The sequence below is a fragment of the Thamnophis elegans genome, chromosome 3, assembly GCF_009769535.1.
Source record: "Thamnophis elegans isolate rThaEle1 chromosome 3, rThaEle1.pri, whole genome shotgun sequence".
NCBI lineage: Eukaryota > Metazoa > Chordata > Lepidosauria > Squamata > Colubridae > Thamnophis > Thamnophis elegans.
The window spans coordinates 53,057,618-53,079,889 of record NC_045543.1 but is presented as its reverse complement, the minus strand read 5'-3'; the positions used below and the strand labels follow the sequence as shown (position 1 = coordinate 53,079,889).

The 22,272-nt window shown below is 39.3% G+C and overlaps 1 protein-coding gene and 1 long non-coding RNA gene across 3 annotated transcripts in view; one reads left to right on the top strand and one right to left on the bottom strand.

Annotated features, from left to right (window-relative positions):
• Positions 1-355: 355 nt before the first annotated feature.
• On the bottom strand, positions 356-20,263 carry FKTN (fukutin). Of its 2 annotated transcripts, none has more exons than XM_032214070.1 (10): positions 19,648-20,263; positions 17,559-17,750; positions 17,233-17,292; positions 16,079-16,282; positions 13,104-13,381; positions 11,343-11,475; positions 9,073-9,202; positions 5,042-5,175; positions 3,798-3,928; positions 356-2,117 (listed from the first exon to the last, which is right to left on the bottom strand). In XM_032214070.1, the coding sequence occupies exons 2-10, from the start codon at positions 17,661-17,663 to the stop codon at positions 1,904-1,906; spliced, it is 1,389 nt and encodes a 462-aa protein (XP_032069961.1). In that variant the 5' UTR covers positions 17,664-17,750; positions 19,648-20,263; the 3' UTR covers positions 356-1,903. The 2 variants fall into 2 exon arrangements, with proteins under 2 accessions (XP_032069961.1, XP_032069962.1); XM_032214071.1 differs by lacking the exon at positions 19,648-20,263 and adding an exon at positions 19,343-19,437.
• Positions 19,704-22,272, top strand: part of LOC116506368 — a 32,104-nt gene continuing 29,535 nt past the window's right edge. The window contains exon 1 of the long non-coding RNA XR_004255018.1: positions 19,704-19,784. This is a non-coding gene — a long non-coding RNA (uncharacterized LOC116506368). The remainder of the gene's footprint in view (positions 19,785-22,272) is intronic.

Here is a 22,272-nt window from a genome sequence, read left to right as displayed (position 1 = left end):
GCCAATACTTTACGCTGCCCCCTTTTTTCTTCCTACTCCATTTGATCAGTCAGGCTGTCATGGGACTCCGGATCTCTTTTGTGCCGGTTTTGAGGGGTTCCTCTTACCATAACAGGAGATTGCTTCTCTCCACGTTACCTCCAGAGTTTCCCCTCTATGCCGTCAGTACCTCCAGGATCAACTTCACTTTTATAGGCCTTTAAACATGAAAAATTGGGCAAAGGGAACAGAGCTCTTTTCATTTGTTCCACACCGGTGACGTCACCACCGGAAGTCTTTCCAGAGGAGCTTCATAGGGGAGGGGCTGTTTTGCTCTTTTGGATTCTCTTGGGGGTTTGGATGTTTGGGGCTTTTGGCCCCACTGTGTGCTCTGCCTTGTGGCGGGTGGCTGCTTCATGCCTTACTGTGACAATTCCTTAGGTGTTTAAGAGCGTAGATGGGGGGGGGAGATACAATAGGCAAATGAGAGAAGTTGCAGCATCTCTGCAACCTGTTGTAAGTGTGGATGGGCTGCTGAGGGTTGCAATGTCATAACAGTCTCTTTGTTCAGCACCATCGTAATATCCAATGGTGAACAAATGGTCATAAGTCGAGGATTACCTGTAGCTAGAACTGTCCTTAGGAAGTAGTATGTCACTTATCAATATTATGTACTATGAAAATTCTTTCACAGGTTTAGTTCTGTTTCATTTAACAATTCATTTGCTGGATACTTTTTTAACATTTCAATCTTCTTAATTAGCAGGTCATTATCATTAATTTAAAATATACAATGACACCCTCTATTCATTGGAGCACAAACACTGGAACAAACAACTTCGATGGGTATGCTGGCAGGAAGCTGAAAACTGCAGTCAGATGATGTCATGCTTAATAAGCAGGCACAATTTAATTACTGTCAGCCAGAATTGATGTTGTAAGTTGGCATGGACATTTACCATTTACCATCATGTTTAATGACCACCAAATGTGGACAGTCAGTGAGGGTTACCTGTATGATTTGCCCCCTTTTGACAGTTTCTTTTATAATGATCTGCCAGGGTATCTTCTTTGCCCAGTTTTTATATTGTTGCTTCCTTGCTGTAAGCATGTTTGCCATCACACAACATTCAAATAACCACTACTGTTCATTTTCATATATACATACAAGCATACATATACACAAAATGTTTTTTGAATTCTTCCATCCTCAGCTATATAAACTGCTGAAGCAGTGTGTCCTGCTTCTGGTTTCAATTATACACTCACAATACACAGTTGCTATGGAAATTAGCAGTTTACTCAAAGTTGAGTAGATAACAGCAGACAAGGAATGCAAACAGAAATAGAGCCTCTGAAAGAAGCTTGCCTGAATAGGTTTTCTTGAATAGGAGCAGACAGGAGAATAGTCAAACTCCAGTCCAAAGTTCCAAGAGCCAGGTTGTCAGCCAATCCAGAAGTCAGAATTTCAGGAGTAGAATTTCATACAAACATCACACAAAAGCTGCAGATCAGACAGTTGATTCCAATGAGGGATAATAGGTTACCTTGTAATCAGGCCGCAGCCAGCTGCCTTTAATCAAGATATTTACTCCCTTGCTTGACAAGGAATCTCACTTAAGTCTGTATTTTGTTTTCTGCTCTCCTCACCATTGTCTGATTGCCTCAGCTATTCAGATAGCGGCTATGTTTGATCAGCCTCAGGTGACTCTTGGCTTTGTGTCTTCTGAGGCTGACATTTCATAGATTCTGCTACAGCAGCTCCTTCAAATTCAAATTCACACCCAACCATGACGCAGTGCACCAATTTTCACATGTATGGTGCCATTAAAACAGTGGCAAATCCATGAAGCATCCCAATGCTGATGATTTCTGAGACATGATGGAACAAATATTCTTATGATGCCCTCATCTTACAGATAAATCAGTAGAGCTGAATTACTTCTTCCCATTCATTGATAGGCCAGATTCCATTAGGCTGGACATTGGGGGGTGAATTTTTCCAATCCCACCCTTTGACAGGAACCTTCCAGTCTTTACCATAATTGGCTTCAATATAGTGGAGGGTTTCACATGGTACATGTACCTTGAGTTCTAGAAACTCAGTCCAGCACAGGGTAAATTTGGGAAAGAAGTACCTGCAAGAAGGAAGAACAGATAAGACGGAGTAGGTAAAATGCTACCAATGAGAAGTAGGTATGTTGTTAGATTATTATGTGGCAGACTGGATATAAGTAGTATGCAAACTTAGCTTCTGCGGGTGATATATTATTATACTAAATTATTATGGAAAGTTGTTGAACAATTTATTTTAATTTTGCTGAATTATAATGACAGATCAGAGCTATTTACAGCATCGAAATGCAATCTTCAAACTCTCCAAGTCCCAAGGAAGTAAATTCTTCCCCTTTTTAACCTTTAAGCAGGTATTTTGAAGTGCATAATCATGAGAATTAGAGACATTTATGTTGTTAATAAACATAAACATTTGAATTTCAGGGCACACATTTTTTTAACCTGCTCCTGAAAGTGTTTTTAAATTTAAAAAATTTACAAAATTGTCCAAAGTATCTGCTTTGCATATGGAATTGATTAACCATAGAAACAAAATTCTTCACTAATGATCAAACTTGAATCAAGATACAATCAATTAGTTCTTTGGCCAAAGGAAGAAGAACTAACATGGTGCCCCAGAAATTCCACCCATCCAAAGAATATCCATTTTCCCCACAATGTCATCTCTATAGAGGAAATCAAGCTTAGTCCCAACAACTTTCTGGTTAAATGACTGGCCTTTTTCTTTCCCATTTCCTCAATTTAATTTACTCAGATAATTTATTTCCCTCCAGTTTAGTTACTCACAGAGTGGATTACAATCATTCAAAAAATATTCCCTATTCTAACACAGTAAAAATGATCCAGCAACACCTATTGATACAACAAAGAACAAACAACTAAGCAACAAACACAACTGATAGTTAAACAATAACATTAGTCCTAGATAAGATTGATGATAATATGAAATGTCCAAAGTAATACAGAAAAATATTAAGTGTTATTGTTTAAAAAACGGTTCAGAAGTAGATGAATTTTCGTAGGCAAAGGGGAAGAATTACTAACAAGCCCTCATTGCTATTCAACATTCCTCTTGATTCCAGAAAGTGGGTTAGTGCGGCCCATTCCAAAAAGCTAACGTGGGAGACAATAACTTTAAATTTCCAGATGCAAAGCCAGTTGGAATCTTGCAGAGATAAATGCCAGCAATTGAATTGTTTTAACATGTTGTAGGAGGTTCTGCAAAGTACCTGCAGAAGGAGACACCGTGAAGATGCTAAATATCTTCAAAGGCGGGCTGATAAATGTGACTCAGCTTTATCTGGTCGAAATGTGTTTTGAATATTGGGTTGGTAGTTAGGCTATTGGTTTGAGCTCCGAGCTTGGCAATTTGGTTGCAAATGTTTTGTCCCCATTTGAGGAGACATCGCCAGTGCATTTTGAATTGACTCAAAACACCTCAAAACGCATGGACGATGTTCCCTCAAATGGTGATGAAATGTTTGCAACCAAATTGCCAAGCTCGAAGCTCAAGCCAATAGCTCAACTTTATCTTTCGAAGAATTTTGTTGTCCATTACTGATCTTGCCTCTGAGAAACTTCCTATTTTTTTTTATTTTTTTTTTTAGTAATCAGGTCAGCTTTCTCCCAAAACCTTAAAACCCATTAGAGTGGAAGCAATTTGTTGGGTAGTAAGCTATGTAAACAGATAGTTGTTTAATAAGTAAGATTTCCCCTCCATAAATATAAACTCTGAATCATACTTAAATTTTTTGCCTGATTTGGCCTGGGTTCCTCCATTCCACATGTGGTCATCTTCTTCATAGAAGAAAAAAATATCAAGCTTCACTTCACCTTCTCCTCCCTGGAAGGAGAGCTCTAAACTATCTTCAACCTATAAAGAAAAAGGGAGTGGGGAGAAGTCAAGACACAGATAATAAAATGGGCATGCATCAAAATTAATGCTTCCTTCCCTTCCAACCCTGTAATTCTTAACTCTGGTTTCTCTTCAGACCGTATAAATCTTTCACTTTTAACTCTGAAATCTGAATATTTCCGAGCAGTATTTTGAAAATAAAAATGTCTTAAGAATTAATAAAAAGCAGTTGAATGTAATGGATATGACCCTTTCAACTCCCCATGAAATGTAGTCAGGAAGGGGAATCACTTAAGAGTGCCAAGATTATTAATTTTATGCCCAGCCTATTAATAAATATAACAGCATTACAGAAATGTAACAAGTCTTCAGCAGTTTTTTTTTATTTCTTTTCTAAATAAGCTGAACTAGACGTTAAAGAGCAGGAAGTCTTAAATTTCTCACTGCTCAGATGCTAATAAAACTAACAGGGCTAAAAAGTCAAGAAGTACAATAATTATGATAATAGAAGGGAAAGATGTGCAAGTTAACTCTAGTCTATCTGCAAGATAAGACATTTTAATATTTACAAAGTGCTGAGGGTTGCAATATTTGCCCCAATGTTTTTTTCAGAAAACATTGCTTTTGAGGGAATAACAGCTGGTGGAAAAAAATAATTTGCGAAAATTAATGCAGGGTCACTGTCTGACTGGGAGCATGTTTTGATTGAGGAAGCTTTTATGTTATAGCACAGAATTCTTGCACAGTTTTCTGTGCTCTTTCATTTATCCGCATAATAATCCTGTGATGTAAGTCAAATCAAGATCCTGATTGCTGCTCCTAACTAATCAGCAAGCCTCAGGGATGAGAAAGGGTCCAAAACCAGATCCCACACTCCCCAGCATTCCACCCAATGCAATCTTCTAGCATAATGTTTTTCAAACTGGGCAATTTTAAGATGTGTGAACTTCAACTCCCAGAATAACTGGCTGGGGAATTTTGAGAGTTAAACTCTACACATTTTAAAGTTGCCAAGTTCCAAAAAAATTGTTCTAGTATAACCTAATTATTCATTCAATATTTAAGACACCCTGAAAAAAGAATTGGCAAGAAAGAAAAGTATGAGTCAAACATATTCCTGTATTCACCAACCTTGCCAAATTTGTGCTTTAGTGGTAATCCAGCCTTCTGAAACGCTGGAATAATATCCGGTTTAAAGTCTTGAATAAAAATCCCCAAATCCAGGTCTTTACTGTAAGGAATAATGTTGCACTGTCTGTACCAACCTAAATATACAACAGATCCATGAGAAATTTAATACACAATCATGCAGCCCCAACACAGATGGAAAAAGAGGACAATGTAATTAAATTATACCCAAAAGTTTTCTATTCTAAGCAAAGAAGGAGAATTTCTCCTATAATCATCGCTGCATTTATATGGTTGAGAAGATTTCATCCTCTTATTATCTATGAAAGAAACCGAAGGACAATTTTACTTGCCCAACCTGTTTATCCCTCAAGGCTGCTTGGTAAATACTTAAATTTAAGAGTTAACTCCCATTGTAGGTTTCAACACAAGTTTGGAAAATTCAGCTAGAACAAGTTCTAAAAAAACCAGCTACAACCTCTTTTTCATGACAAATATTTTCCAAGCTTAGGGGGCTAATTTTTGCAGGTAACTTTATTTGCGATATATGTGAATGTAATAGAAAAAACAATATTAATAAAGAGTAAAAATGTATAGTGGTGCTCAGGAGTAAACCCAGACAAGCAATCAGTAAAAGTCTCTCAACTGGCCATCTAACTTCCCTTTCCAGCATGATGGTAAAATCACAATAACTTTGTAAGTAATTCTTTCCTCATATTTTTAGTATTCTAAAATTTTTGGAAAGGAATTGTGTTGAAGACACTGTAGTTCTAAATTCCATAACTGAGCAATGTCTGTGTGAATTGTCTCAACTGAATGACATCCCCCTTCTGGGAAATATTAATGGATACATTTTTTCCCCAGTATCCTCTTGTTTTTAAAAAGTTACACAGAGAGGAACAGGGGCTCCCTTGCATCTTACTTTCCTGCAGATGAGGATACAATTGGCATTTACAATGTGGGCTATTTATTTTATTTAGCTCAGATCAGGAGTGTCAAACTTGCAGCCCACCGGCCAAATGCATCAAGTGCTAGCCATGCCCACCCTTGGTTTAGTGAAGGGGAAACAGTCACTCTACATCATGTGATGACAACATGATGCTGTGAGTTTGACACTCCCGATTTAGATGAATCTCACATTAATGCATTATTTTTAAAAAAATATTTTCCTACAATACTTCCACCTACAAAAGTGGTAAATCCTTCCTAGCGTTTCTTTCGAATTTACCCCCCCCCCGAATGTTTTAAACTTAATTATGTAAATTTATTATTGTTCATATTTCAGAATTAGTAATATTTTGGGAAGTCCATCTCTTGATTTACAGAGAAAGACCTGCATATATTTACCTGGGAGAAGGTTTTACTGAACTTCTTTTGAGCAGCTGCAAAAAACTATGGTGTTTAATTATGGACTTTCCAACTATTCTGATGTAGGATATTTTTCTTACAAATCTATACAATAGCAGAGTTGGAAGGGACCTTGGAGGTCTTCTAGTCCAACCCCCTGCCTAGGCAGGAAACCCTATACCATTTCAGACAAATGACTATCCAACATCTTCTTAAAGACTTCCAGTGTTGGGGCATTCACAACTTCTGGAGGCAAGCTGTTCCACTGATTTATTGTCCTAACTGCCAGGAAATTTCTCCTCAGTTCTAAGTTGCTTCTCTCCTTGATTAGTTTCCACCCACTGCTTTTTGTTCTACCCTCAGGTTCCTTGGAGAATAGTTTGACTCCCTCTTCTTTGTGGCAACCCCTGAGATATTGGATCACTGCTATCATGTCACCCCCTAGTCCTTCTTTCTATTAAACTAGACATACCCAGTTCCTGCAACCATTCTTCATATGTTTTAGTCTCCAATCCCCTAATCATCTTTGTTGCTCTTCTCTGCACTCTTTCTACAGTCTTCACATCTTTTCTACATCATGGCGACCAAAACTGAATGCAGTATTCCAAGTGTGGCCTTACCAAGGCATTATAAAGTGGTATTAACACTTCACGTGATCTTGATTCTATCCCTCTGTTTATGTAGCCTAGAACTGTGTTGGCTTTTTTGGCAGCTGCTGCACACTGCTGGCTCATATTTAAATGGTTGTCCACTAGGATTCCAAGATCCCTCTCAGAGTTACTACTATTGAGCTACTACTATTTAAATGACCTTGCAGCTTTCTCTATCTTCACCATTTTACCCGAGATGTTTCTGCTTTTGCAAGGTCACCCCCAAGAATTAGGCACTGTATAGCAAATCAAATTAGGACCCAGGGCGTATCCCATGGTTTATTCTATATGCAAAACAATACGATCCATAAATTAAAAGGGCTGAGAGATGAGACTGAGAAGGACATGAATGCCAAAGTTTTAATTGAACATTTAAATAGGTATATAAGATTTGACCACCAAAATTGTGTTTGAATTAAGGAGGCATCTATAGCATGGGCAGATTTGTCCCAGGACACCTTGAATCTCCTCTTAAATCTCCTTAACGTAAACACATGATTTCCTGGAATTACACAGCTTCCATGCGAGCAAGGAAATATGTAGTTTCTTTACAGAAATGCAGGCAGATATGCTATGCATCCCGACACTGCTCCAAAGCATCCTTTTGCCTCTGGGGATGTAATACTGAATACTCTTACTTATATTTATGTAAGAATGTAATTACATGAACCAACCTAGCGTAGACCGAGCATTCTGTATTATGACTCCAAGTACCGTATATACTCGAGTATAGGCCGACCCGAATATAAGCCGAGGCACCTAATTTTACCACAAAAAACTGGAAAAGTTATTGACTCGAGTATAAGCCTAGGGTGGGAAATGCAGCAGCTACCGGTAAATTTCAAAAATAAAAATAGATACCAATAATGTTTTTGAATATTTATTTCAAAGAAAAACAGTAAACTAGCGGTGTATTCAATGAAATACTTCACTCACCTCATGATGCTGATGTCCCGCTGTGATGATGATGTCCTGTGCAGCCGCGGGAGCGATGTCCCGCCTCCTATGACACACGGCACAGTGATTCCTATCATTGGATCACTGTACCAGAGCAGGTGGGACATCGCTATGTGGCTGCTTGCCATAACAAGGAGGAGGTGGGACATCGTTGCAGAGCGGCAGGAGGGGGAGGAAGGGGAATCGTAAGACAGCCCTGCATTACATTAGAACGTGAGGAGGGGGGATGGTGCGGTGCGCGCTGCGCGGCAAACTGACACAGAGGAAGGGGAAACTCACAGGGGCACTGGGCCATTCACGAGTGTCACCCAGCGGCATGGCCCCGCCCCTTTTTCTCCTCCATTTCGGGCAAATTTTTCACTGACTCGAGTATAAGCCGAGGCGGCTTTTTTCAGCCCAAAAAGTGTGCTGAAAAACTAGGCTTATACTCGAGTATATACAGTACTCCTAATCAACACATCTATTTAATTCATTTAAAGAGTGTGAGGTAAAGAAACTGCCTTAATGCAATATTTACCTCACTTCAATAACAGTTGGAATCTGATGTCAAGAACAATACTTATAAAATCTCCCTGCCCAAGTATCAGTGGGGTAGGAGGTCGAGGAAGGACTCCCTCGCGCATATGCTTCTGGGATCATAGTCTAAGACAGGGCTGTCAAACTTGTGGCCTGCAGGCCGGATGCATTGTGTGCTGGCCACGACCACACCCAGTTTACTTACCAATGCTGCAGTAGAGTAGAAGGTAAGTTTTAGAGATTAAATTGGGCACGTTTTAAATGCTGTGCGTGCACAAAGCATGTGTTAAGCATGTGCACAAAGTGTGAGTGCACACACAGAGCACACAATCACCGAACTGGTTGTTAAACCGGCTGCAGCCCACCTCTGATAATACGTCACATGCCGCCGCCATGATGACGCGAGTTTGCCACCCCTCGTCTAAGACAAGCTAACTTGCATTCACATGAATTTTGTGGTTCCATGCATTTGATGTACCTAGTTTGGTCACCCTGTCCCTCCATCTCAACTGCCAGAATTGCAGAGAATACTTCTGGCTTCCAACCCAACTGCAAGTGACTTACCTAGACAAGTCCCGCTACTCAGCCAGAATTGTACTCCTAAAGTGTTCAGTGTCAGAGCAGCAAGATGCAGCAATGCCTTGGCTTTTTTCCTGAATTCCACTGCCTCCGGGGATGTATCATCAGGGTACAGCTAGAAAAGAAAGAAAAAGGAGGAGGGACACTGTAAATTCTTTGCATATTGCAAGTCAAATGAAGGCCTTTGTAATCTGTATCTCAGCTCCCATGATCATTTTTTATTTTTCCCTACCATTATTTAGAATTCCCCCAGGAGAAATAACTAACTCTTACAAGTAAAGTGGTTGCTAAACGGGAAATCGCTTGAATTCCAATATGTCTTCAAGCTGGAAAAAGACAACACTTCTCATTTCACCCCTTCCCTTTTGTCTGATAACTGCTCCTTAGGAAGCAGTGCCTGCTTACACATCAAAAGCAATGAGATTGTACCACCCAGGGCTGCAGGCGTACTCTCTTGAAATCCCTTCCTTTTCAAACTCTCCAATCTGCAATTTTGTAACAGAAAAAAAACACACTAGTGAGGCAAAGAACAGTGCATGACTATAATGACAATCACATGACTGACCGACACTACAAAGGCCATAATTGTGGTAACGTGGTCATAAAATTATTCGTTCAGCATCTCTGTAACTTCAAACGTGAGGAGTACCTGCAATAAATTCGTGTTTAAATAAAGGTCCTTATTACTTGTTCTCTTGGAAAGTGGAAGGAAGGAGCCACAAGGTAACGTAAGGGCCCAATTCAAACTAGTGATGATAACCACAGTGGGAAGCTGACAAACAATTTAAGAATCAAACTTATGGAGCCCTATGTAACAAAATCTGATATAATATGATGTCTTTGGAATGAAATCGATTCTCTGCTTGTATTGAAGAGCATTGATGAATTTGAAAAATAGTCATTTGGACACTGACACTCCGAAATATAAACACAGATCCAAAGTCCATAAAAAAACCACCACTGCAATCAATCCAATTTTCATTTTCATTAAATAATACTCTTTGTATTCCCTTCTGCACTTGTAGTAAGACAGCTATAAACCATTACTTATACCAGTAAAGCACAACACAAAGATTAACATATATACGTACGTGTGTGTGTGTGTGTGTATGTATATATATAAATGTATGTATGTATGTATGTATGTATGTATGTATGTATGTACGTACGTACGTACGTACATACTGTTTTCAATACAATTGTTCTTTTCTATCTTCCTGCTGTGCTCAAATGATAGGAAAGTATTTCTTGTAAATCATAGAAACGGATTATTTTATTGATAGGCCTCCTATATTCATTCTTTGGCGCCATCAAGTGTCAAAGCCACAGAGCAAATCTTACTAGGCAGTCACTAAATAGGATTAAGCATGGCAATGTGGCTGGCTGTTAGGCTGAAAAGCTGAAACACTGGTTGCCTAAAGAGGGAAGTGATTAATTTGGTAAGGATTTCAACAAAATTATGGCCAATATTAAAAAAAAAACATGTAGGGAAACCAATGGAACTGTGAGTTTGAAGAGTGGCTTTCCAAACCTGGGAAAAAATGCTTTTTGAAAGAGAGGAAACAAATTACAAGTAATTCACTAGGTCCTAGACTATGTAGTAAGCGAGCCAGTTGATGTACTGATTAAGGCATCAAGCTAGAACCCAGGAGACTATGAGCTCCAGTACCACCTTAGGCACAAAGCCAGCTGGGTGACTTTGGGTCCATCACTCTCTCTGAGTCCTGGGAAGGAGGCAAAGGTAAACCAGAGATTAAGGTTGACTCAGCCTTCCATCCTTCCAAGGTGGGTAAAATGAGGAGCCAGATTGTTGGGGGCAATAGGCCGACTCTGTAAACTGCTTAGAGAGGGTTGTAAAAGCACTATGAAGTGTTATATAAATCTAGGTGCTATTGCAAATTGCAAACATTATGATTGTTTGCGTTCCAAACAGTCATCAGGCCAGGATCTCTGACACTTTGCAGTGAAGAGCTAAATGCAATAACAGTAAGTTTACAAACTATAGTTGGTCACTGTATTTACAGGTTGAACAAGTCCACGTAATACCATTAATTTGCTACAAATAAAAGATGTTTTAAACAATCTCTCCATTTTGAACACTTAACAAGAATTATCAAGCATTGCTATTTCAATCCCGGGGTGTGGAGGAGAAAGCTGACAATAGTAGAAACATTGCACATTTTGGAGGCAGTGCTGATATGGATATAATATCATTTTTATTAAACCAATTAATTCAAACAAGAAATGATACTAACCTGGAAGAACGCTCGAGCTTCTTTGTACCGACATTCAACAAATCGAGAGTGAGACCTTTCTTCAAGGAATTTGGATGGCTCTTTTGGAACCTGGACTATTAATCCATCAATGGAAAGAGTGAGTAATTCCATCCTGTTACAAGAAGGGGGAAGTGATGTTATCCTGACCAGGAGAATGTAATAGAAACAGAACATTTCCTTTTGAATTTGCATTAAGACAGCAAGCTAACAAATGCACAATTGTTGTTCTTTCTGACACACAATCACAACTTGCATGTTTACCAAAATGTTTTGTCCCTCTTAATCTGCTATTCTCAATCCATCCAATCCATTTAATGCACACCTAAAACAGAACCAAAACAATTGTAACAATTGGGTGGCAGAGCTGCCAATCAATGGAAGGTAACATCGGATGCCACCTCCTCCTAGGTTCTATTCCTACAGGAAGAGGTAACTAGAACAGAGAAATTGGTGGGGTGAAGGCAGAAGGACAGATTTGAAGGAATCTTGGAGTCTAAGTTTGGGAATCTCTCCCTGTGTCATTGACACAAGCCCGAGAATGATTTTAGGGGCAGCGTAGGCTGCTATGTAGAGGATAAAAATAATTTTTAGAAATAAATGAACTTGTTTTAAAACCCATTTTTTTGTGACTTAATAAAAGTCAATGTGTTTCTTATTCCTATATTAACCAGCTATTTGTACTATCCTCTATCTGCCACGTATTCTTCCTGTTGGAAACTTAAAAGAATTTCTGTACTCTAAAGTGGTTTTAGTGGTGTCAGGAAAAAGATAATCAAGGAAAAGATCTCCACAATATGGAGGGAGGGTAGGGTGTTTTAACAATTTATTTGAAGGCTGCCTTGAGTGGAGCCTGGTAAGATGAGAAGGCAGCATATGCAACTGGAAGGACTATAAAACAATAAGCTTTCCAGCTCATCAACTGAACATTCTGACAAAGGACACATTTAATAGGAATGCAGGACAACAATGCTAGCACCCATATTCCATAATCACAATGTTGTTAATTAATATAATTGCCTTAATTAAGTGAATCAGATTCTTTCGTATTTTAGAAGCAGCTCATCCAAAGTAAAAGAAAAGAGATGCCCTACTTTCTTACAAGAACACATATCTCATCACTGGGGAATTGTGATTTTTTTTTCATCTAAGATATATTGTGGGGTGGTATTGTGTCATTTTTCCTGCTTGATTTGCACTCTCCATATTCAGAGATGGTCCTTCCTTTGTTCAGAGGTTCCCATAGCTTAAAGCCACTGACATGGCATTTCTTTGAGGGTGCTGTTCTTTTGTCTGCCCTGAATCTGCTGCCAAATAATGTTGTCAGGGAATTCTCACCTCTGCCATTATATAAGGAAGGAATGTAACGGCCTCATTACCGGCGTTAATCAAAAGTACAAGTTTACTTTCTTGACACAGTTTTCACCACATTTATATTCTGAAATGTCTGAACCTTTTGGAATACAACAACAACAGCAATGGCATTATATACCCCTTCCCAGTGTTTTACAGCCCTCTCTAAGCAGTTTACAGAGTCAGCATATTGCCCCCAACAATCTGGGTCCTCATTTTACCCACCTTGGAAGGATGGAAGGCTGAGTCAACCTTGAGCCTGGTGAGAATCAATCTGCCAATCTGCATCCGGCAGTCAGCAGAAGTAGCTTGCAGTACAGCATTCTAACCACTGCGCCACCACAGCTCCAATCATAATAACAACAAAAATACTACCCTGCTGTTTCTTACTTGTTATAGGCTCCAGAATAGCGTCCAAAGTGTAGCTTTTGGAAAGGCACAAATGTCCTATCCATGTGTAGCTTCAGACGTAGCGGCCCATGCCAGAGGTAGTTGCCACTCCTCTCATAGAAGACTACTAGATGTATGGTATGAGTTGCCTGTTTGAAGATGAAGTGCAAGGGAACTTCTGTTCCAGAGAGATCCTCCATGCCTTCTAAGCGTGGATCTTTACTCTGAAGTCTCAGCCACTGGAATCCCATTTTCTCAGCAGCCTGAAACAAGCCCACCTGAAAGCAACATAAAGTTTCTGTTCTGATCACCTTCATCAAGCCACGTATCACCAAACAGTTCCTTTTAGGTTGAAATGAAAGCAAAACATGGCAGGAGAGAACCATCTCAGGGCAATTTCACCATCCTTTTCCAAGAAGCTGTTCCAGAGTAAACTTCTTTTTCATTTAAATCAAACCTTTCAAGAGAAAGTCAATAAACCACTCTGGCAGAAATGAACCTCTGTAATGGTGATGGCAAAGGTGTGTCACTTCTAAATGTTCAATTAAGAATTCTGCTGCTACTTCAACACTATGTGTTGGATTACTGCATTATTAATTTCCTCAAATGTTTTTCAGCAAATACATCACCACAGAAAATTAATTTCCATGGGATGGAGGCCACATCCGGTCACCCTTGTGCAGAGAGAGCCCTCCTGGTTTTGTTAAGAGTTCTCACTGGCACTCATTTTCTTTGATCACAATATTCTTTTGGTCTGCCTGGTTTTTAAATAGCAACTCAAAGTGGTGCAGTGGAAGGAGAAGAAGCCAAATCCTGGAACACTTCAGTGGACACTCTATTTTATTTAACGTTTACATGAAACCAATGAGAGAGATCATCCAGCAGTTTAGGTCTTACTTTTCCACCTCTTCTCTACCATATAGAAAATGCAGTGGAAGACTTGACTCGGTGTTTGAAATCATGAAGGATCAAATGGGGCAAGCCACTGATATTCTAAGCAGAATTTCTTTTGATGGTGCTGTGTTTCTCCTGAAAGAGCTGGCACAGGTAATTCTGGACTTACAACCACAATGGAGCCCAAAAGTTATGTTGCTAAGCAAGACAGTTGTTAGGTAAGCTATGCCCCATTTTACGAATTTGAATTTATTTGTTATTTATAGGCCGCCCTTTTCCCTGAGGGGATTCAGAGCGGCTTACAGTTCATGGGAAGGGGGGTGCAAGATAAAACATAAGACAGTGTGTAAATAAAAAATAAAACAATAAAACACAACTTTCATTCAGCATTCGGGTGGGGCGGATTAGAATCTTATCCCCAGGCCTGACGGGATAGCCAGTTCTTAAGGGCTGTGCGGAAGGTCTGGACGGTGGTGAGGGTGCGAATCTCCACGGGGTCGGAGCTGCTACTGAGAAGGCTCTCCTCCGCGTAGTCACCAGTCGGCACTGACTGGCGGATGGAACGACCTTTCTTGCTGCAGGTGTTAAGTGAATCACTGCAGTTGTTAAGTTAGTAACATGGTTATTAAATAAATCTGTCTTCCCCACTGGGTTTGTTTGTCGGAAGGTTGCAAAAGGTGATCACATGACCACGGGACACTGCAACGGGCATAAACGCAAGTCAGTTCCCAATTGCCTTAATTTGGATCACCATGGGGATGCTGGAAGGGTCGTAAGTGTGAAAAATGCTAATAAGTCAATTTTTTCATAACTTTGAACGGTCTCTAAACAAATGGTTGTAAGTCAAGGACCACCTGTATACAGTCTAATACGTTTCTTGGAGTTATAGGCATTTGCTGGAACAGCAGGTAGAAGCAGCAACAGAGTCTGCAATCTACAGCCAGCTTTGGGGAGCCTGCCAGTGAATCAGAAAATCTTGTAAGGAGTGATTACAATGTCATCATCTCTCAGACTACAATTTACTCCACCTTCCAACTCCAGTTCCATCCTCTCCATGTGGCTCAGCTTAAAGAGCATCTAGAATTGGAATTTTACATGCTAATGGAAAAGGTGGCTGCTTACTTGCTGATTGGTGTTAGTTGTTTCAGAAGAAAAATATTTGCCTTACCAGAGCTGCTAGCAGCTGTCAGTAAGTTTCTGGTCCCAATACAAGATGCTGGTGGTTACCTATAAACCGGTTGCTCCCAGTTCGGCCCAGATCTGTGAACCAAAAGTGGCGGCGGCAGGAGGCTCCCACCTACATGCGCAGAAGCGTCGTGCACCCATGCATGAGCACGAGAGAACGGGTAGCGCCGGGATTTGCAATCAACCTCGGTATAAACCTATTCAGTTTGTATCCATGCTATCTTTAGGACACCTTCTGCAGGTGGATTCTACTCACCCTACTTCATCCAGTGTGGAGAGATTGGGGGGGGGGGGGCAATCAGACAATGACATTCTCAGGAGAGCCCCTCCCTCTGGGAATAGCATCAACCTGGAAATCAGATATCCCCCCACCCCTGCCTTATGTCCTTTAGAAGAATGTCAAACTGTCCTTTTTAAAAAGGCATTCAGATGGAAGATCTTATGTAAGAAGGAATGGCACTTTTTTTTAAATAAACAGCATGTAATTGTTTTATTGATTACTCAGTGTTGTTATCCTGTTTCTAATTTAGGATTTCCTTTTTGTAAGCGGTTTGGGAGTAAAAAAATGTGTGCAAGGCCTGGCTGCAACTGTCCAAAGGTAGGTAGTAGGACAGCTTCACACACACCCCACCCTAGCTTATCCATGCACCCTGGAGTAGTGAGGTCTTAATTAGGGCTTTTGGGGGGAGGGGGGAGCTTATATTGGGCGCATGTGTAAAAATCAAGCTAGGACTTACTTTTGGAGTAGGTCGTATTTATGGGGAAACACGGTAGCAGGGAGCATACAAATGTAAGCAATAAAACCCAAACAGGCATCTTTATCCTCTATATCTCCTATCCTATTAAATAACTGCAAACTTTAGCAGAGTTACGGGAAGCTGGAAAAAAACATTTACTTCAAGTTTCCAGGTTTTGTCCAGTAGTCCAAAGGTGGTGTAATCCCGTGAGGTACAGAAGTATTTGCATTCTGAGTGACTGCCATCAGAGAAGGTCTGAAGCTGCTCCAAGTCTCGGTTAATTAGTTCCAAAAGGAGAGGATCAATCAGATGCACAACTATGTTGTGGGTGGACACCAAATTCAGAAATTTTCTCACCACATGCTGTTTTTAAAAAGGGGGGGGGGAGAAAAAAAGCATCAGGAGTAAATGTTTGCTGAAAATCTGTACCAAAATAATAATACAGATAGTCCTCAACATGCAAGCCTAATGAAGCCTGCCCATTATGGTTGCATGTTGCAATGGCTGTAAAAAAGATCAGTAATGTGACAAATCAGATTTTACAATTTTTTTTCAATGGTTGTTAAACGAACACTGAGGTCATGGCCGTTAAGCAAATCAATGGTTCACTATGGTGGGTTCGGTGGTGGGTTTCAATTTATTTTACTACCAGTTTGCTCGTGCATGCATGTGACGCTTATGTGCAGAAGCATCCGGGTGGGTGGGCAGAGCCTCCTGCCGCTGTCACTACCGGTTCGCCTGATCCAGGGTGAACCAGCAGAAACCCACCTCCGGCACTGTTTTGCCAAAACCCAGAAGTGCCAGTTTTTGGCAAAACTGTTGTAAAATGGGGTTACGTGACAGCCAGATGCTGAAAATGGTCTTACATGCAGCCATGAGTGCCGAGCATCGAGGGATTTTAAATAAATAATTATAGTTAATGTAACAACAGCTATTTTAGAATATTTGGCAAAAAATCAAAGTAAAGGGTAAAGTAAAGCTCAAATGATTCGGATAAACTTTGGTGCCAAAACCAAGCCTGGGTGCCTTTTTAGATGAGAAGGCTGCATTCAATCTCTTTCAAGGTGTTAGGTATGGTCCTTGAAGAACTGTGAATGGTAGACATTACTTCCCCATAAATAAGTCACTATTGTTAAAATAAAAGTAATTTAACACAAGTTATGCAAATATTACCCTGTGTATTTAATATTCCTTTGGTAATTGTGATTTACACATTATTTGCCTCATGCTGTTGCCTCCCTCCTTTTCATTGAGTTTCCTCTTCCACCTCTAGCAAGTTGTTTATGAAAAGTAGTAAAGTCGGATGTATTTACCCATTGATTATTGTCTTGTCCTGCTTTGCTCCCTTTAATCTTGGGGAAAACCGCTCCATTCTACCAAAACCAAACAAGAGAAATAAAGCTCTACAACTCCAGTCTCAACCGTACCATGAAATTATAATAACAAAAAACAAAGCTCCAATGCTTTTTACTACCAAGCAAGTATGCCTCAGAATAACATTTGGTATCTCTGCCTTGTATAAATCATGTGGGTTGCTTATTTTGTTTTTACTAGCATAGTTTAAAACCTTATACACTTGTTTAGATCCGCAAATCCCGGTTTAGGATTGTTCGTAAGTAATATGATCATGAAGCGTTACCTTTGGAGACAGATAATATTTATAATAGTACAGCTGGAACAGGAGAAAGATTGAGCTGATCAAAGTAAGAAGACCCAGTACTACGTTTTTGTTAATTCTCTGCATCGGTCTTTCGAACCCTCTTGGTAATCATTAGAAAGCAGCAGTTGGTTCTTCTCATCTTTTTTAGATGGCCTACTGTGAGTTTCAAAGCTGGAAAAACATAAAAAAAATTGAATTCAGTTAGAAAGCTAATAGCTCTTTCAAAAGCAAAGCTGTTGTTCTTCTGTTTAAATAACTATCCTACCACCCAAGTTCTGAGAGGATATTAAAAACTCATCATACAAAAGTTATTTTATTGATTCATAGCTCAATTCGATGTCATTTTATTTTGGATATGGCTCCTGTAAGTTCATGCCTGCAGCAACAATGCCTTGAAGGTGTCACTAGGCAAACTTCTCTGAGAAGGACATTCCATAAGTAAGATACCTTCTTACTAATGTTTTACCCACTTAAATTCATTTTGAGGGAAGAAAGTTATCTCAAATCATTTCTGTGAGCATGTAAAAGGAGATTCTCAACAAGAATGAACTTCGTGACATAATAGAGGGAGCATTTAATTTAATGTTACCAATTTCAATATTCATCTTGAATCCTAAATAGGCTTGTCTTTCTAATTCCTGAAACAGTACATCCAATATGTCATTGTGGTTTTTCGTGACATGACTGTGATTGTGTGGTTTAAGTTTGATTATGTTTGATGCCATGGCACTATTATTATGTCATTTTTGTTTATTGGTATTATTTTTTATTGTTCCTTGGTTTTAATTCCCTGTTCACCATCTGGAGTTGAAATTATATAATATAATTCCAGATTAGAAACTTGTAAAATGAAATAGTAAAACAAATGTCTACTGAGACACCTGAATGGACAGCATAATATTTTCCCCAAAATAGCAGATATCTACTCAGGATCTGAAGCGTTGTAACCAGAAACAGGATCACATGAACTAAATGGGTTCCAGGTGCATCAAGGCAGAATAGAATCAACCAACAAATGGAACACACTGCAAAAGTAGATTCCATTTTCCAAACTCCCTGTGCCCAGATAATCAGCTCCACACGTAATAGTAAACAGGCTTGTGCAATCTGAGAAGCAGATTTGACCCATGAACTGACACTTGAATGAAGTTGAAAGTGGAGAAGCATTCCTAAAAGAGATGTTTCAGTCTGAGTTAGACATGCTATGGCCCAATAGTCTTTCAATAGAAGAGTGTTAACTGTTCCCTTAAAACTTCCTTAATTTACTGCCTATTACCCAATGGTGTTTGTAATATTCCTTTTTTTCCCACACATCAAACTTTTAGTTTCTTTGAAGAAAAATTCAAACCTCACAAAATAGACTAGATTCAGGTTGTTGTTGTTTTTTCTTTACATCAACTAATAGAGGGAAAATACTGGGTATGCATACTGGATTATATCTAGATTCGGGATATAGATGGGCAAATGTGACTACTACTTATTTGCATATTCATAATTTCCTGGAAGATTCTTGCTAGTGCTTGAAAGAACTTTATATAAAGAATAAGCATAACCCCGTCACTAGTGGTTGATTTGCGATTCAACCATATGCCTATGGAATGACCGATTCTCTTCCAAATATGGTTGTAGGCAAAACTAAATAAGAACTAAGGAAGCTTGATATCGGTAAGCGTCCCTGAGACTCCAGTCTTTTTGGTGAAATGTATTATCTGCCCCTTCTAAATGAAGTAAACCCTAATCGACGTTTATGATGCATTCCCTACCTCTCTTCCAACCCTGAATATTAAACACGCATGGGGAAACCCGAGTCTTCTCCAGATGCCCACGAACTACAATTCCCAGCATCCCTCGCCATTGGCTATTCTGCACCAGGACCTGGAAGGCTACCGGGTTTCTTGCTCAGGTTGAAACTGTGAAGCTTTCGGGGAGCGAAGAAAGCTGCTTAACGCGAGCGTCTTAAAACGTTTATTTCCCCGTTGGGCTAACGTTTCTGGCTTATCCGTTCAAGGCTGCGTGCGGTATGAAATGAAGACTAATAATAATAATAATACGACGTTGATACCCTTACCTGCAAGGCGGGAGGCGAAGTGGGGGAGACCGTAAGACGCAAAGGATGGGTTTTTGCGGCACTACCCACCATAAGGCAAGGCCACCGCGCTTTACGTCAACTGCGCCTTGCAGCGATGCCGGGCGAGTTGCGCGAAGGTAGGGAGGAGGTTCGGTGTGGTTGTGGTGTTTTGTAGTGGACGGGTCGGCTCGCAGCGGGGAATGTGGGGGAATAGCTTCATCCTGAAACAGAGGCTCTCTTGCCACTCTCCCCCCTTTAAAAATAGGTTTGGTTTAATACGCAACGCTCCCAAGTTGCAACTGGCGCTGGACGGTTCAGCTTTTTTTATTTTGCAGCTTCACGGAGAGCGGCGCCCCCTGGTGGAGACGTCGGTGCAATTGGGAGCGCTGATTTGCGCGTAAAGGAAAGGGATGGGTTAAGCCAGAGGTCTTCAAACTTGGCAACTTTTAAGACTTGTGAACTTCAACTCCCAGAATGGAGAATATGCCTAATAATCTACCTAATAACATAAATTTATTAAAGATATTCCAGCTGATAAATATCTCAATTTAGATATGTTAGGGGAAGTTTATACAGTACTATAATATACCTTTCCACTGCTTCGAGGAAATTCATGAAGTGAAATGAAATTGAGCGCAGTATCGCCATGTCTTCATTTAAAAAAAAAAATCCTACTTGAAGATCAACATTCTTAAAAAAAAAAACTGCAAATAGTTTTTTTTCCCCCCCAAACAGCCATGCATACTTCTGGAAACTTTCTTTTTTTTTTTTTTAAATATATTTTATTCATTTTCACATTCCATTTTACAATCACTTATATACAGAGTATTTGCTATAAGAAAAAAATAAAAATAAAAAAAATAAAACAAAATAAAAAAGAAAACACAACTCATCATTCACAACCCCACCTGACACTTCCATCCTCCATACACCCCATCTACCCCCTCCAACTTTCCTTTCCTCCCTCTAACGCTCCCCTCCTACTTCCCTTTCCCCTCAAACCTTCCTTCTCCCCTTACTCCCAACACGCCCTCCTTACATTCCCCTTACTCCTTCCTTACTCCTCCCTCTTCTTTCCCTCTACCTCCCTCCTTGGTGTATGCCTTTATTCAAGTGTTGTTTAATCTGATAAAAAGTAAAATAAACCAAGGAAAAAAAAATATAAAGAAAGAAAAGAGAAAAAAAAGGGGAAAAAAAACAACCGTATATAAGTGCATTCTTGTTCTTATTGAGACTATGTTAACACCCACCCACCCACCCCCCATAAATCCCCATCCCTAATCCTCCCGACTTCCCGGGGCCCACACCTGTCACTGCCTTCTATCTAAAGTATCTTGTGTTCGTCTGGATTAAAAATAAAAGTAATATATTAAAGGAAAGAAAAACAAGAAAAAAGAAAGAAAAGAAAAAAGAAAAAAGAAAAAGGAAAAAAAAAGAAAAAGAACTCTTTGTGTTAAGCTCAGCCCCCCATCTTTATCTATGCTTAAATAGTGTAAGTCATTCTATCTATATTTTATTCTCGTCTCTTACTTCTTTGTTATTTACCCCAACCTCCTGTAGACTCTCCCGTTCCTCTTCCTTAACCTTGTATTCAGATAAACATTTGTACAAATTTGTATAGACATCAATATACAATCTAGCTCAAAAATAATCCCTTCTAGTAAAATTTAAGCAGCGTGGATCATTCCACATATTCAAATATTACTTTACAGAAGAATAATCAAACTTTCCCTTCTAATAGGATTTAAACAGCGTAAATAATCTTTCTTAACCTTATTTTCAAACAGTAATTCAAAATAATCTAACCAAACTTTCCCTTCTTAGTAAAATTTAAGCAGCGTGAATCAAGTATTACTTTACACAAAAATCAGTTTACATTCTATCTTAAGATGATCCCGACCGGCTTTCCCTTCTAATAGGATTTAAGCAACGTAAATCATTCCGCATGCATTTTACCCTCATCCCTTGCTTGTCTGATATTTACCACTATCAAATTTATGCAGACATTAGTTTAAGATCTAGCTCAAAATAATTTCACCAAACTTTCCCTTCTAATAAGAATTAAATAGCATGGATCATTCCACATATTCAAATAATACTTTCAACAAGAATCAGTTAACCTTCTGTTTTAAAAAATAATCTCGTCCAGCTTTCCCTTCTAACAGAATTTAAACAACATAAATCATTTTGCATCCTTTTACATATATACATTCAATATCACCCCACCAATATACGTAAATCATTCCGCATGCATTTTACCCTCATCCCTTGCTTCTCTGATATTTACCACTATCAAATTTATGCAGACATTAATTTAAAATCCAACTCAAAATAATTTCACCAAGCTTTCCCTTCTAATAAAAATTAGATAGCATGGATCATTCCACATATTCAAATAATACTTTCAACAAGAATCAGTTTACCTTCTGTTTTAAAGTAATCCCTTCTAACAGAATTTAAACAACATAAATCATTCCGCATTCATTTTACATATATACAATCAGTATCACCCCACCAATAAGTTCCGCTTTTTTCTACCGGAGAGAGGTCGCAAACCCCCATTCAGTCCACAACTTTGGCAAATATTTTAAAAAGTCTAAATCCTCGATCTCCGCTTTTCTGCTT